This window comes from Octopus bimaculoides, chromosome 5, assembly GCF_046866305.1.
Source record: "Octopus bimaculoides isolate indiv1 chromosome 5, ASM4686630v1, whole genome shotgun sequence".
Classification (NCBI taxonomy): Eukaryota; Metazoa; Mollusca; class Cephalopoda; order Octopoda; family Octopodidae; genus Octopus; species Octopus bimaculoides.
The window spans coordinates 108,973,660-108,992,058 of record NC_142932.1 but is presented as its reverse complement, the minus strand read 5'-3'; the positions used below and the strand labels follow the sequence as shown (position 1 = coordinate 108,992,058).

At 34.6% G+C, this 18,399-nt stretch overlaps 1 protein-coding gene across 21 annotated transcripts in view; it reads left to right on the top strand.

The window, feature by feature from the left end:
- The window catches only part of LOC106875793 (uncharacterized), an 848,542-nt gene that overhangs the window by 618,458 nt on the left and 211,685 nt on the right, over positions 1-18,399 (top strand). For all 21 annotated transcript variants that reach the window (XM_089351827.1, XM_089351822.1, XM_089351821.1 and 18 more), the window contains one exon: positions 16,104-16,256. In XM_089351827.1, the coding sequence (XP_089207953.1) occupies positions 16,104-16,256 (153 nt within the window). The remainder of the gene's footprint in view (positions 1-16,103; positions 16,257-18,399) is intronic.

Below are 18,399 nucleotides of genomic sequence, written 5' to 3'. Positions count from 1 at the left end.
GAACAATAAATCATTCTGAGGAAATCTTTCTCCTCTCAGTGAAGACTTTTGCCAAACATCATCTATAGTACCAAGAGATTTCACCACGGAAATAATAGAGAATTGCATCGAGTAATCACCATTATGGAGATATGTAAAGATTCTCAGACTCAACATCAACATAAGATAATGAAGTGATGCAGCCTGTAACCATTAGTTGTTGCAGTTATGAAGTAGAACAATAACTAAGTTCAGATGGGAACATCATGGAAATACAAGAGATAGTTTAAAATGGAAATGTTGCAGAGACTTTATATGGGTATTTGTTAACCTTGACAAAAAACAGTGAAAAAAGCAATCAACATTGAATTTGCTTGCAAAAACAAAAAAGAAAAATACTTAGTAACTAAATAATAGAATTCTGAATCTCTTACCAGGTTAAATAACATAACATATAAGAATAGACAATAAATCAGCTGGAGATGACAAGCAAAATGTAAATGTAAATTTTTAGGCAAACTAGTCCTTCAGGATTATCTGTTCGTTAGGTAAAGTTAAAAGTTGATTCAAACATAATACTCATATGTAACCTCAAGACCCATTTAATAATCCATTGCATCATCATTAACTGTTCTTTTTCCATACTGGCATGGAATGGATGGTTCAACAGAAACCAATGAGCCAGAGAATGGTGCTAATCTCCAATGTCTGCTTTGATGTGGTTTCTATAGCTGGATGACCTTTCTAGCACCAACAACTTTTGCAAAATGTACCAGTTTTATTTTTCATGGTACTAGTACTAGTGAGATCACCAAATACTCACAAGACAAGCCCTCTCTCCAACTAAGTGGGATATAGTATTGAAGGAGGTGAAAGTATATTAGAATGATACATGTGTGTGTGTATGTGTGAGGGGAGCAGCAGAAGAGGAGATAGTGAATTATCAAGGGTGGACTTAAGTCTTTGAATCAACCATTCAATACATTTAAATTATATTTGTTCCAGCCTGCATTTAGTCATGGCCTATATATACTTTTTTAAGTAAAACTAAAAAGAGTTGAAAGTTACTAATTAATATTACACACTTTTAGAGTGTGTTACTACCTCCTAAGGTATACACAAAAATTGTTGTTCTTAAAGAACTTTGAGGTATAATGCAGATTTAATATGCTTTTTGATATAGTATGAGGTTGACTTGCTACATCCTGCAACCAGTATAATATTAGTGAGAATGTTATACATATTTGATGGGAATTTCAATCTGCCGTGTTATAAACATCATTGTAAACTACATCCTGTGCCATATTGCGAAATAATGTAAATATTCTTATAAATTACATTCTGCAAAATAGTGTAAAAATGTAAATATTGCCGTAAGCTATAATCTCTATCATTGTTATGAAATATTGTGAATGAAGCTCTAAAATACAGCTGTGTCATATTATGAAATGCAATATTGCATACGCAGCCTATGTCTTAGTGTGGAATGGAAAAATCGATATATATAACAACCTCTATAATAATATAAAATATATATATGATCTTTAATTGCAACTTGTACCATATTCTGACATGCTAATGATACTGTAAAATTTAAATGTACCTTATTAAGACCAGTAAATAGTGAAAAGTGGGAGCAGTTAGCCAATCCCAACACTTGGTTTGTGCATTATTTTAATGACTCCCAAAAATAATACATCAAGAATGTGGTATCTGTTGCTGTAAAATGTAACATACACCTTATGAGATAATACAAATAGTGTTGTGAACTGTAACCTATCAAGGCTTCTTGTCAATATAGTATAAACACAGATACACATATATATTATATAACTGGCACACTGTCGCTTATTACAAAAAAGGGTTCCAGTTGATCCAATCAATGGAACAATGTATGTGGCTGAGCACTCCACAGATACATGTTCCCTTAACGTAATTCTTAGGAAGATTCAGCATGACACAGAATGTAACAAGACTGGCCCTCATTTTTGCCAGCTGAGTAGACTGAAGCAACAGGAAATAAAGTGTCTTTGAAAAAGAACCCATTGTGTTGCCGTCATCGAACTCACAACCCTACAATTGTGACCCAAATACCTATAACTACTAAGCCATGCACCTTCACCTCTCATGGCTCAGTGGTTAGAGCATCAGGCTCACAATCATGAGGTTGTGAGTTCAATTCCTGGACCAATCTGTAAGTTGTGCTCTTGAGCAAGACACTTTATTTCAAGTCATTCCGTTCACCCAGCTGTAAAAATGAGTTGTAACATCACCTGCGCCAAGCTGTATCGGCCTTTACCTTTTCCGTGGGTAACATCGGTGGCATGGAGAGGGGAGACTGGTATGCATGGGTAACTGCTGGTCTTCCATAAACAACTTTGCCTGGAATTGTGCCTCAGAGGGTAACTTTTAAGGTGCAATCCCATAGTCATTCATTACCAAAGGGGGTCCTTCCTTTTATGTGTATATATATCTATATAGTGTGAAGCATTTATGTATAGTAATTCCCTTAATATAAATAATATATATATATATATATATATATATATATATATATCACTTGGTGGTAAGAAGAATCTAAACCACTTCCAACATCGAATTTTGCAAAACAATACGAAAGAATAATAGATAAGTGCTTAAAAGTCCAAAACTTTTTCCTGTCTCTTCCCCATCATTTTTTTCTTTTTTCAGTTACTACCTCCTAAGGTATACACAAAAATTGTTGTTCTTAAAGAACTTTGAGGTATAATGCAGATTTAATATGCTTTTTGATATAGTATGAGGTTGACTTGCTACATCCTGCAACCAGTATAATATTAGTGAGAATGTTATACATATTTGATGTACAAATTGTCTAAATACAACTTATTTCATATCTTTCTTATTCTGCTTATTTCTGAACAATCACCAATATTTCTCCCACATCTTTTTACCTTGCACCACACACTCATATACGCCCATGCATGCACTTGCATGCACTTATCCCATTTTGAAAACTCATTCACTTAGATGCTTTCTGGTGCACTTAACTTACAAGGCAGACAATAGACATCCATTGGATCATACAGAATCTGCTGTTCTTCAGTGAATGGAATTTCTGCCATAAAGGCATTGACATCATTCAGTCTGCCTTTTAAATACATAATACATTTATAGTAGGTTTTATCATATTGCCATCAGTAAAACTTTGCATTTAAAGCCATTGAGAACTTTTGCTAGTATGCTAAATATATATAGCTGTCTCCTTCACAAACACACATACTGACACCACACAACGGCATATGGAACAGATTTTATGTCAAAATGGTCAATTGTGACAGTCCATGGCTTTTTAACACATAAAGTGTGACAGGCCACGATTGTGGCCATCAGGCAGAGTTGACAAGCCACGATCATGGCCCAGATAGATGCATTTAATTTATGGGCGTTTGTTGGGGTCTAATGTCACTCAAACGCTCCGATACCTCCCAGAATGCAAGAGGACCAATAGTTCAACTAATGAATTTTCAGATGATGTAAACCTTGCCACCATTGTATACTAAGAAGATATTTTAACTATCTTTTAATTTTTTAAGTGTGCATGGTAGTCTCATTTTCATAAAATATGCTCAGCGGTCCATGCTATGAAAATGCAAATCCCAGTGCTTTCTGACTAAAGTGGACTGACACATCTTTGTGTATTGATTTGTAAAACTCAAATTTTACTCTGAAAAAAAAAATATCATTACTTTAATTACTAACGATGAATTTTGAGTAAAATTAAGAACAAAAACGATTAAAAAATTATAAATAAACTAGTAGAACCCATGGAAATTCCACAGAACAAAAAAGATTAAGAGAAGCTATTTAAGAAAGAAAGGATGATTTGAATTTATATTTTCCTTTTACTAATTTATTTCACTTCGTTATTTCACTTCTGGTCACAAAAATTTATAATATGATTTTAAAATTTCACTCTGCTAAGCACTTTATATTTCTCTCATTCTCTTCAACAAACTTTTTAACTATGTAATTCCCCTCTTTGACATTTCTCTCTTTCTCTTCACCTCTCTCTTCCACCAACCATAAAAGTGACAGCATAATGCATTGGCTGGCTATCTGCTCTCTCACATACCCTTACATTTCCTCTTCCTCTCTCTCACTCCACCTCCTCCTCCTGTCTAACAAGCTAAAATGTCTAACAAGCTAAAGTGTGGACGAACGCTCCTTGCCTCTCCCTTCAACTAACCACTAACCTTATAATACATCTTTCTCTGCTCCTTTCTCACTTCTTTCTTCTCTACTCACACTACTCTCACTCTCACTTTTACTCCACTTCTCACTCACTCCACCTCCACCTCTCTAACCAACTAAAGTATAACAGGCAAAAGAAACACCAATTCTAGTCACTTTTATGATTTGGTGACAAAAACAAAAATCATCAAGATCCGTTGAACTCAGATTTATGTGCATATTGACATACAGTACATAAAGAAGCATTCTTTGAACAAACCAAACCTAATGAACTTGTTAATAAATCATTTTCAAAACAAACCCTTTATATATACACATATACAGACACATATGTGTATATAAATGCACACTCAGTTCAAAGCTATACTCCAGCATGGCCACAGTCTAAAAACTGAAATGAGTAAAAGAAAAATACACACATGTATGTGTATATATATATATATATTAGTGGAGGCACATGGCCTAGTGGTTAGAGAAACAGACTAGCAGTTGAGGATCACAGGTTCGAATCTCAGACCAGGCGATATATGTGTTTATGAGCAAAATACCCAAGCTCCACATGGCTCTGGCAGAAGGTAATGGCGAACCTCTGCTAACTCTTTCGCCACAAATTTCTCTCATTCTCACCTCCTGCACCTAGCAGGTCACCTGCAATGGACCAATGTCCTGTCCAGATGGGGAACCTGTACGCCAGCAAAACCAGCCCTTATGTGCCAGGCATGGCTTGACAAGGAACAAACAAACAACATATATGTTTACGTGTGAGTATTTGTGTATGTATATATATATATATATCCCATGCTAGCATGGAAAGTGGACGTTAAACGACGATGATGATGATGATATATATATATATATATATGTGTGTGTGTGTGTGCATATATGTATGTGTGTGTGTGTATATATATATATATATATATATATAGATATGAGTGTGTGTGTGCTTTTATATATATATATATATATATGTATATATATATATATATATATATACATATATATATATATATATATATATACATATATATATATATATATATATATATATATATATATATATATATATAGGCGTAGGAGTGGCTGTGTGGTAAGTAGCTTGCTTACCAACCACATGGTCCCAGGTTCAGTCCCACTGCGTGGCATCTTGGGCAAGTGTCTTCTACTATAGCCTCGGGCCGACCAATGCCTTGTGAGTGGATTTGGTAGACGGAAACTGAAAGAAGCCTGTCGTATATATGTATATATATATATGTATGTGTGTATGTGTTTGTATGTCTGTGTTTGTCACCCTAACATCGCTTGACAACCGATGCTGGTGTGTTTATGTCCCTGTAACTTAGCGGTTCGGCAAAAGAGACCGAAAGAATAAGTACTAGGCTTCCAAAGAATAAGTCCTGGGGTCGATTTGCTCGGCTAAAAGGCGGTGCTCCAGCATGGCCACAGTCAAAAGACTGAAACAAGTAAAAAAGTAAAAGAGTATATATATATATGACTCTGTGTGTGTTTGTGTGTATATATATATATAAAACAGTCACAAATTCTCAGAATGCAAGTCTAGACTATATATATATATAAGAAGACTCTAAGGATTACAACTTTAACAGACACCTTCAGCTATTTATAGCAAGTGTAAAGACTCATGATTATGGATCCTAACTAATATTACATACAAACAAAACACATTAGCTCCATCAGAAATAACTTAAAGACCCAAACTTAACATTAAAAAACTCATATTCTTCTTTATTGGACAGAACATGACTTGTGACCTTCACTCATCCAGTTTAGAGTAAAGTAATTTCCATGATGCTATTCTATGGAGTAGCCTAACAAATACCAAATTTTAAAATTCTTACACAAAGCCCAGCATTGTACATAGTCTGGACTGTTGAAGGGACATCTAGGTAGTTGCATGACCTGCTAGAAATAGAAGCAAAATCTACCTCATAATACACCCTGTCATCACTTACAATAATTATCATTGTGCACTTTTATGTTTTGTGTTGGACAATAGGAGATGATCAAATAGTGAGTGAGAAAGGCATTAGCCTCATTTACTATCCATGTTTCATGCTGGTATGTAGAATTGAAATGGCATTCAGTCTATCACACTGTCTGTCTGTCTGTCTCTCCCCGCTCTGTCTCTCTCTATCTCTTTCTTTGTCTCTCTTTTTATACACACAGACACACATATATACATATATATACATATATTACACACACACACACACATATATATATATATTTAATAATACAGATGAAGAAAATGGAAAAAAAATTGTAACATTGCCTGCAGGATTTAAACTCTGCATCTGTTGTAAAATATATAGCTTCCTAACCACTACACACACACACACACACACACACATATATATATGGATGTGTGTGTGTGTGTATGTGTTTGCATATGTTAGAACATTGTGGTGATATTGGTGCAAATTGCTAGATATTCATGTTTCACTTAGTGTTTATTTATTTAATGCTGCAAAGACTCCCTCCACACTGTTCACTGGCTGCATTATTATTATTATTATTGTTGTTGAAGTTTCTAAGTCCTTTCACTCTTTTTTCTCTCAATCTCACTTTCTTTGACACACAGTCTCAGTTTCTCTACCAGTCATCACTTCCATTTGAGAACTAAGCCTTCTTCTTTCATCTCTTCTGTTCCTGCAGCTCTCTGTCTCTCTTCTTGGGCTTTGTTGCCATGTTAAAAGAATGGTGTAACTTCCACATGCTATGACATCTCAGAGCATAATGTTTTCTGAGGTCTGTGTTTTCATCCACGAATGAAGGGCTATAGATTCTATGTTTTTTTATGTGTATGTTATGTTTTTCATTTTATATCTTTTATTATTTTCATTTTATGTTTTGCAAGTTATTGATTTTCATTTGATCTTTCATGGGAGTTCTTTTGTGTTATTCCCAAGCTTGTTAAAATTATTTTAACATTGTTGATACTGTCAGATGGAGTGGTATTGAATTTGGTGTCAAAACCATGAAGATATCCAATTAAGCAGCTGATGATAAGATCTTTTTTTTTTCAATAGTATTTTTGTATAGTGTTCTTTTTGTTCTTTCATTCTGGTCTCTGTTCATTGTCATCATTCTTCATAAATACTTTGTAGTGTTACTTCTAATCATAGTGATTTTATTTATTCTGAAATGAGTTTGTTAGAGTCTTGTTAAGGAATTCTTTGCAGTTTCATTTGGGACTTTGTGAGGTTCAGTAGCAGATGTGAAACAAATGCATGTACACACACACATGCACACACACACACACACACACACACACACACACACACACACACATATGTGCATGTATATATACATATATCTATATATATAGATAGATAGATATATGTATCTGTGTGTGTGTATATATATATATATATATATATATATATATATATACACATATATATATATGTATGTATGTATATATGTATGTATGTATGTATATATATATATATATATATATATATATATATATATATATATATATATATATACATATATATATATATATATATATATATATATATATATATATATATATATATATATATATATATATATATGTATGTATGTATGTATGTATGTATGTATATATGATGGACTCTCCTGTCAAAGATGATGTATAAGTGTTGTTGCTCATAGTGATCGAATGTTCATGCTGCACATTAGCTCACTCTCTCCATCAAATCAACACTGTCTGAACAGAGGCACAGTGTATCTCGTGTCAGGTGTTGAAGTGATTACAGAGCAATATTGAGATCTGGGGACTGTGGTGTCCAGATAAGATGTTCAACTTCACTAGAATGTTCCTCGTGCCATTCAGTAACAACTTAAGCCTTGTGAATTGGTGCATTATCATCCTGAAAGATTGCCTTTCCCTCCGAAAACTGTTCTGCAGCCATAGGATGAATTTGGTCAGATAAAATGCTTAAATAGTCTTGACTATTAATTCTGCCATGAAGAGAAACCATTGGGCCGGCGGATTTCCAAGATATAGCCCCCTCAGATCATCACAGATCCTCCTCCATTTTTTACAGTTGGAAGAAGGCATTCTAGGTCAAATGCTTCTTTTGGCTGTCTCCACACATACACTTGGCTGGTGGTCAGAAATAAGGTAAAGGATGACTCATCTCAGAAAATAACATCCTTCCACTGCTCTGGGAACCAATTCTGTAGGTTTTTACTCCACTCTAAATGCTTTGCAACGTTTTTTTTTTTTAAAATAGTGGCTCTCTGATTGTAGCCCTCCCGTGAAATCTGGCTTTGTGCAGCTCCCGGCAAGCAGTTTTTGTGGAAACTGGGTTCTTGAGGTAGTCATTAAGCTCTGCAGTAATTTTGGGAGCTGTACTTTAGTGAAGCCTTTCTAACAATTCGTGTAAGAGTCCAACAGTCCCTATCTGATAGTTTTGATTTTCTTCTGGAGTTTTGTTTTGACGAGGAGGTTTTTCCCTTTTCCCCAAAGGCTGCCATTACTTTTCAGAGAGTACTTCTTGATACACCAAACATTATGGCTGTTTTCGTTATGCTAGCACTTGCCATACAAGCACCAACAATTTGACCACTTTGAAAGTCTGATAGAGCTGTCATTTTAATGAGTTTTAAATTACCTTTTTCTGATGATATCTGAAAAGAAACAGCAGTTTTAGCAAAACATATTAAGCAACACTAATAATAAATCAAAAAACTTAAAACGAAACAAGCTTTTGACGGTTTTATAGATATTTCAAAATTATGCTGCCATTATTTTGTCCAACCCCTGTATATATAGAATGTATGTGTGCATGTGTGTGGTGGTTATCTTTAAAAGGTAGGCAAGGAGATTTCAATATAAAAAATTTTTTAAACTATGAAATTCACAGATTAATGTAGTCAAGAGGAAAATTTAAAGAGCCTCTATAAATGCGCAGTGGATGACATCCCCAATAACAACATTTATGAGCATCCTAACCATCATAATAACACCAGTACTAGGGAGTAGGTGGATCCTAGAAGAACTTAAGAACCTTATAGCTAGCTCAAGGATCTGTTTTAAGCCTGCCAAGGCCTGTGGTGCTGAAGAAGTGGAATGTCGTTAGCAAACTCTGTTGCTCAGTATCTAGAATTGCCATCCCTCCATTACAGAGCAACCAGTCAAGGGTCTGGGGAAGCTTTTTAGCTCAACTCTGAAACACTCTGCTACTGAAGATCAAATTGATGCAAATAAGATGATGGTTAGATAAAAACTGGATTTGGAGGCAAGACAATGTTTGAAGTGTCCGTGTGTTAATCAGGGATAGAGGTATATGATGATATTGTCAATTAGAATGATAAAATATTCAGGATTCTGTGCCTGCATGGTAAGTTAAAAGTCCAAATTGTAAGCATTGAAGACAATGCTGGGTGACTTCAGATAAATAGAGATCAAGTGAGATAGATTTCTTTATGCAGAATACCAGATTATCAAACAACTGCTGGGTGTTGGAGGAGTTTCACAAGTCATAAAAACAATAAAATGAACTTGGAGGACTGAATCATCTTTTATCTCTTACTTGTTTCAGTCATTCCACTGTGGCCATGCTTGGCCACCGCCTTAAAGAATTTTTGGTCAAATGAATTGACCCCAAGGTATACTTATTCCATCTGACCACTATGTTACAGCAAAAGATGCATTATGTACATTAGACATATTATGTACACATTATACGTTTAATGTCCAACGCTGATTAAATTCACTGTACATAAACTAGGCTGAATATTAGACAGGCTATAGCATGTACTGAGTACTAAATTACATTTCTAACTACCAAGAACTACATGATAGATTGTGATGTATAGTCCCACAGCAGACTAAATTATGACAGTTATTGAGAACTGGGCTTAAATCTGTTCAGGCAGGCTTGATTGGTAATACTCAGGCAACAGAAATAATCAGTTGGATGAAATTGTATCTCTACTTCCAGCTGAGCTTAAATAAACAACCAGCAAAGCTTGAATGGCATGTTTTTACCCTTGATTCTATTCAGAAAGCTTTATTAGTTTTCAATTCATTATCCATGCCATTAAATCCTTGCCTTAGATATGTTTCGACCAATAAAATCTAAGCAATTTGTTTTTGTTGATATCTGTTCTGAATGACTGTCTACAAAATTTTATGTAGTTTTCTTTCATTTCTCTTAACATCAACTCTGTTTGCAGTTTTTGTTTATACTCCCTTGTTTCCTGGTTATGATTATGTGAGGATTTTTTTTTTTCTATCATTGATAAAAGGCTACCTTTCAGCTAACTGTTCTTTGAAATATATTTTCTGACTTTATTTGTTGCTACTAGTTATTTGTTGCTACTAGTTTATAGACAATACTATGAAACATTTGTACAAAAATAATGGGAAGTTTTGAAAGGAAATGTTAGCATTTGTTTCTGACAGGAAGGTTTCTTGTTTCTTTTAATGAAGCACTTCTTTCGATATTTGAATTAATTTGTTTCAAAATGTTTGTCAGCCATTGCAGAAATATACATAGGTACATCAGAAATGAGATTTTAAAAATATAGAACTCTTTTTACTTCTATGCCCATGTGGGTCAAATAGTATCCACTGAGACAGATTTTCTGGGTCAGATGCACTTCCTGTCACCAACCCTCAACTGTATCCAAGCAAACAAATATTTCCTCGTGGGTGAACATAAATTTAATGTAAGACCAGAAACAAAGGATACCACTTATATGATGGTGACACTCTCTTCCAGAGGGACACAAACACATTCTCTTTCTCTCTCTCTCTCTCTCTCTCTCTCTCTCTCTCTCTCACACACACACACACACACACACACACACACACACACATACACACACACACATACAAAACACACATTTATAATACAGGTTTCTTTCAGTTTCCATCTTCCAGATCCGCTCACAAGGCTTTGGTTTACCTGAAGCTATAGGAGAAGACTGACTCTGAAACAATATGGTCAGGAAGTGAACTTCATGACCATGCAGTTATGCTTGTGCCTTATGAATATACATTTATAAGCATATTAGTGGCATTTTAAATGTTAAAGATATGGATTAAAGATCTTATTGTATTTAGCACCATATATCATTATTCTGAGTCCTAATACTGCTTGATTGAATTTTGATCCATAATACATTTACAGCCTATAGCTTATTTGGCTCAGTTCAGTCTGTTATACTTTCTCTCCTTCCAAAATTTGAATCTATGCCTAACAAAAAAAAATATATATATATTTTTATCAATTTCAGAATCTTTGAATCAGCTCAGTACAATTTACAAAATATTAATGAGAATCTAATTAGTCTTTTCAGTGTATCATCATTCAGTGCCCCTGGACTGGCTCTTGTGCGGGTGGCACATAAAAGACACCATTTCGAGCGTGGCCGTTTTCGTGCGGGTGACACGTAAAAGCACCCACTACACTCTCTGAGTGGTTGGCGTTAGGAAGGGCATCCAGCTGTAGAAACTCTGCCAAATTAGATTGGAGCCTGGTGTTGCCATCCGGTTTCACCAGTCCTCAGTCAAATCGTCCAACCCATGCTAGCATGGAAGGCGGACGTTAAACGATGATGATGATGATGATGATGATTAAATCTTTTTCAATATGATGATGATCTTAGGAAAAGACATTGCTTCTATGTTAAACTGTATTTGGAAGTATATATAGGCTGCTTCATCAATTACTAACCAGGTGACCTGAGATGCTAGCTTATTTTTAGATTTGATCAATTCAGAACTAGTGATAGTTCAATTTGATTCAGAAAAAGATTGAAATAATTTCTGAATTAAAGATTACTTATCTAAATCAATAATAAATAGCACCATTTGTTATCTTAAATCATGTTATAATTTCATTAATGATTGAAGAAGAAAAAATACAAATCTTCAGCAAACTTCATGTTCATTTACTGGAATGAAAGTTATTCCTGTTGAGAATACTCTGATAGTAACTTTTAGTTTTGTGGTTGTCTTGTAAGAAGTTTGTTTCCCCAGCACATGGTTCCAGATTCAGTCTAACAATGTGGCACCTTGGGCATGTATCTTCTGCTATAGTCTTGGACTGATCAAAGCTTTTGGTTGACAGGAACTGGAAGAAGTTCATCATGTATCTGTGTATGTATATATATATATATATATATATATATATATATATATATAGAGAGAGAGAGAGAGAGAGAGAGAGAGAGAAAGAGAGAGAGAGAGAGAGAGAGACCATGCCAAAACAGATATGGAGTCCAGGTGGTTCTCCAGCAGGTCAGCTCCTCTCAAACCCTCAAACCCATACCAGCATGGAAAACAGACGTTAAATTATGATGATAATGATATACATATACATATATATATATATATATATATATATATACATGTGTTTGTTTGTAACATTCAGTTTTGGTTTGTTTACATCCCCATAACTTGGCAGTTTGGCAAAAAGAAACCAATAGAATAAGTACTGTTGATTTAGCCAACTAAAACCCTTTAAGGTGGTGTCCCAGCATGGCCACAGTTTAATGACTACAACAAGTAAACGGTAGGAGATAATTGTCATATGCACTGTGAATAATGTGGTGATTTATTATCAAATGGTGGATATCAGCATGGATCAGCAAACTGTTTATTCACTTGTTAGATTTATTAATCTGGGGGTACTTCTGGCTAACGAAACATAATGACGTTGAAACACCAACTGTCACAGAATCTCTTGTGCTGATGAATCAAGTGTGTCATGAACATATATTGATCATAAAGGAGCTGTTCTCCTATGATGGAACATAACAGTGATTAACATATTCCCATTGAAATCTGCCAGAATGCATTGAGAGTAAAAATGCAATTTATCATTACATTTATTTGGATATTCTAAAATTCATTTATTAAACATGCTGTTCTGAAAGGTCTTTTCTTTCAAATTTACAAATATGGTAACTCTTGAAAATCATAGGACTGAGGAAACATTTAAGTATAATTCTGAACCTAATATGTGAGTTAATAAAAAAAGGAGACATTATTTCCCTTTAAAATCATTAGGATTTCTTTAACCTACATAGATATAATCTAATATTTATATAAGAATATGGTGGTGAGCTGGCAGAAATATTAGCACACAGGGCAAAATGCTTAGTGGTATTTCGTCTGTCTTTACATTCTGAGTTCAAATTCTGCTGAGGTCGACTTTGCCTTTCATCCTTTCAGGGTTAATAAATTAAGTATCAGTTGCATACTGGGGTTGATCTAATCAACTGGCCCCCTCCCCCAAAAATGTTGGGCCTTGTGTCTAGAGTAGAAAAGAATATTTATATAAGAATATGGTGGTGAGCTGGCAGAATTGTTAGAACACAGAGCAAAATGCTAAGCAGCATTTCGTCAGTCTTTACATGCTGAGTTCAAATTCTGCCAAGGTCATCTTTGCCTTTCCTCCTTTTAAGGTCAATAAAATAAGTACCAGCTGAGTATTAGGGTTGATGTAATTGACATGTCCACTCCCTGAATTTGCTGGTTTTGTGCCAGTCTGTTAATGTATTGATTGCAAGGTCAAGACTTATCAAAAGTAAAACCATATTAATACAAGCAATTAATATAGTTAATATAATTGATATAATTTAGGAAATTAATATATTTAATCAAATGACTTTGGTAATTAATATAATTACTTAATATGATTAAGGTTGTGGTAGTGGTATTGAATTAACTACTGTTATGTCACCAGATCTCTTCAATTATCATAGTGAATTGATCATAAGAGAACTGGAGAAGAAAAAATGGTTTTAGAGGAGGAGGCAGAAACATCACAGGCATCAGATATGCAGATGACGCAGACTTACTTTCTGAAATGGAAAAGGAACTTCAGAGACTTCTGGATATAGTGGTCAGAGAAAGTGAGAAGAGTTTGTTCATTAATTGCAAGAAGACAGAGTGCATGGTGGAGACAAAAAAGGGAATCCCAAAGGGCATGCTGAAAGCGAGCAATCAAATCATTAAGCAGGTATCGTCCTTCAACTACCTTGGAACATTGATCACAGAAGATGCAAGATATGTAAAGGAGATCAAAAGATGAATAGTACTGGCAAAATCTACATTCTCAAAATTCCATAACATCTTGAGAAACTGTACTCTGAGCATTAAAACCAAGATCCATATATTGAACTGCTGTGTCTACCTTGTGTTAATATATGGAAGTGAGGCATGGTCTATAACATCAGAAATGAGAAGGTGCCTAGAGAGCTGTGAAATGTGGTTCTTCAGGAGAGTATTAAGGATTGCATAGACAAAGTGTCTAATGAAGAAGTAATGACCCAGGTTGTGGTAAATAGAAAACTGCTTCATGAGATAAGGGCCAAGCAACTGAGATTTTTTGGTCATATGATGAGGAAAGAGGAGTTGGAGAACTTAGTGGTGACCAGAAAGATTGAAGGGAAAAGAACCAGAGGAAGGAGAAGGATGATATGGATGTGAAACTTGACAAATGGGTTGGAAGAAAGAAGCATTAAATATTAGGAAGTGGAACTGTTGCAGAAAACAAAGAACAGAGAGTTCTTGTGGCAGGACATGATCACCTATGTCCTACATTCTGGACGTGGTACCTAAAGAAGAAGATTTTCATCCCACATCACAAGTTCAAAAATCATTTTCCATTTCTCTGAGTTTGAATATACAGCTATAGTGATTGTAATTCTAACAACCAAATTCACATTAGAGGCAATGACATATGAAAGTTCAACACATCGTCATCATATGTCTGCTTTTCTAAGTGAACATATGATGGCAATGGTAGCAGTAGTGGTAGAGATGGTGGTGATAGTAGCAGCAGTGGCAGCATCAACAGCAGTGATTATGACAATGATCTATTGAAATTTCATGATTTCATCTCCTATATGAATGTTATTGCCATTACTTGGCCCATCAATTTGATACGCATGTAGTTGTCTCCTTCTAAAGCATCTCTATTTTCTCTTTGTTGCACTTGGTAATAACACTGCCCAGTCAGTCACTGGAAATGACTCTTCCCTGTACTATGTAAGTGACCAGCTTGTGTCATACTTTGCCAGATATTTTTCAACAGCTCATCAACTATCCCTGATGTTCCAGCTGCTTTTCTGCCTTTGTATATTTAATTGCACGTTTGTATGTATGACTGTCATCTTCAATAGCTGCTCCCTCTGTTAGGTCTATCTAGGTAGACCTCTCTCTCTCCATAAAACCCCTGCTAAAACAGATACTCTAGCATGGCCACAGTCCAGTGACTGAAACAAGTAAGCAATAAAATACAATTAACCAGATTATACAATCGTCTTTATGTAATTAAGCAAAATCAGTTATACTATTCACGGACTGGTGTTAATTCAATCACTCATACTCAATACTAGCATTGTTTCAATGTAAAAATCAGTAGACATAGTAGAAATGGATGAAAAAAATATGTTTGCTGCTGAGGAAAGTTACCTTTATTTGCCACTTGGTGATGAGATAAGTGGCTCAACTATGGAAATACAATATTTGAGACAAATCTTTATTGTTTGTTTGTTTTCCTTCTTTTCATTGCAGTACTTATCACTATTATCATCATTAATATTAACTATGATTGAAATCATTAACCCAATATTTAGTTCTGCTTTGAATTGAAGGGAAGATGTCTTCAATTATATTTCTCAGATTACCCTATTTTTTCATGTTTAAATAGCACCCATAATTTAGTGTTAAATCTTGGGTACAAAATTATTTCCCTTTATATTCGAACTTGATACCAGCTTCATCTTTTATATAAGTCACACCCCAGTTTTTCAGTTAAAATTAAGTATGAAATAGTGCAACTTACACACAAACATATACTGTATATTGCTTTAAATGTTATGAATTCTTTCCTAAATTTATTTATTACAATTCTTTGCAGATCGAAGTCTTAAGCCCAAAGCACAATGGTGCTGTTGAAGGAACTGATCAAGAATCAAAAAAAGCACATTCCTCTGCAAGTATCAAAGGCATGTGGAAAAAAGCAGTTAAAAGCTTGAAGAGTAATAGTGGAGAGCCAAAACCCACTCGACTGGTGAGAATTACTTATTTTTCTTCTATATATATATATATGTTTATTATTATCATAATGTATGTAAAAAGACAAATACTATTGCAGCTTTGATTTCAGGAAAAAGTTTTAAACTCTGTGTATGGGTCTTATTTCTCAATCCTAATTAAATATGGTGTGATAAGAAATTGTATGTGTGTGTGTGTAATGTAAATAGTCCAATGAAAATTACATAGCCAAGACTTTAACAAAACTTGAGAAAGGTACAATAATTTGCCCTACTGCCTAACCATTGTAGGGAGTGTGAGAGAGACAGAAATTGCAGGAAACATGTTGTGTGTGTGTGCATTGAAATTTTTACATATCAATCTATAATAATAAATGCGAAAGTGAATGTCAGTGTGTCACACTTTTTCAACTTTACTCCGACCCCTCTCTCACTATTCAATGACACTTCTACTGTTCCTCATGTTTTACCCCTCTCTTCTTCTTTATTATTATTATTGAGGTCACTGCCTAGAATTGAACTCGGAATCTTGGGGTTAGTAACCCATGCTCTTAACCACTATGCCCACAGGCATATGGCATAGTGGTTAAGAGTGCAGGCTACTAACCCCAAGATTCCGAGCTTGATTCCAGGCAGTGACCTGAATAATAATAATAATATCATAAAATACCTTAGGAATGAGAACCTAGGTTCAAAATTTTCCCAAGACACCTGATGAAGCCTGGAAGGTATATCAGCCAAAACACTGTGATAACAACAAACAAGACGAGGACAAATATCCATCAAATGTAAATAATGTATTGTTCTATATTGTTCAGAATAGTTTATATTGCATAGGATGACCTATATTCTATTGGGTGGTCTATATTATCTATTATGGGTATTTTATTTTTATTAATAACCTTCGGTTGGGTTATGTTATTGATAAATAAACTAGTGTGAATATTTTTGAGTAAATGTAAGTAGAGGTATATGTAGATTAAGTTTCTAAATAATTGTATGAAAGGATTTCATGGTTTCACTACAAGAGTAGTATGAGCTGAAATAATAAATCTAAATGAATGCACTGTGTGTGTGTGTGTGTGTGTGTGTGTGTGTGTGTGTGTGTGTGTGTGTGTGTGTGTGCATGGAGAATGCATAAGGTTCTGAGGTCTCTTTATTGGTGGTGGTGGTGGTGGTGGTGGTGGTGGTGGTGATGGAGGAAGGCAGTGTTGGTGACAATGGCAATGACGGTATATGTAGATACATATCTGCATTCAGTTATAGGAATATACAGATATTCACATACACATGCTTTGGATGTGATTACGTTTCTTTCCAAGGAATGAAAGATGAGTGGCTCTGGTTGAATATATGTTTGTTTACATATACATGCATGTATTCAATGTCGGATTACATTTTCCTTGAAGAAACGTAGGTTATATTACTAGTGTATAATATTACAAATCTGATTTATGCTAGGCTTATGTATTTTTTCATTTACTTGATCATTTATTTGTGTGTGTGTGTGTGTGTGTGTGTGTGTGTGTGTGTGTGTGTGTGTGATGTTAATGTGGTATTCAATCACACATCACATACTTCCTATTTATCTTTCTCCCTTTATCAGATGACTTTGTTGGGCTTGCCTCATTTTTTTTTCATTCTGCTTCATTGCTATGAATTCTTTTGCCAGAATTTATTTTTTCTCCATATCTACCTAAATTTTAAATGTATACAAACGTGTGATAGCTTTCTATGTTATTCTAATATATTAATACACTTATTCAGTTATAAATGTTTTAGAATCATCTGAAATATTTTACAAAATAGTTTTTTTATTTCATCATGGAAGAGCTGTTTTTATCATTTAAAAACACAAAACTTGTTAAAATCATATTCCATTAATTTCTAGAGGTGTCAAACTTTTGTCATACACCTGTAACTGGGTCAATGATGCATCTCCTCTGCAGTAACCACATTGCAGGTGTATGATGAAAATTCCAGATATTCTTTTATTCTTTTGCTTGTTTCAGTCATTTGACTGTGGCCATGCTGGAGTGCCCCCTTTAGTCGAATGAATTGACCCCAGGACTTATTCTTTGTAAGCCTAGTACTTATTCTATTGGTGTCTTTTGTTGAACCACTAAGTTACAGGGATGTAAACACACTAACATCTGTTGT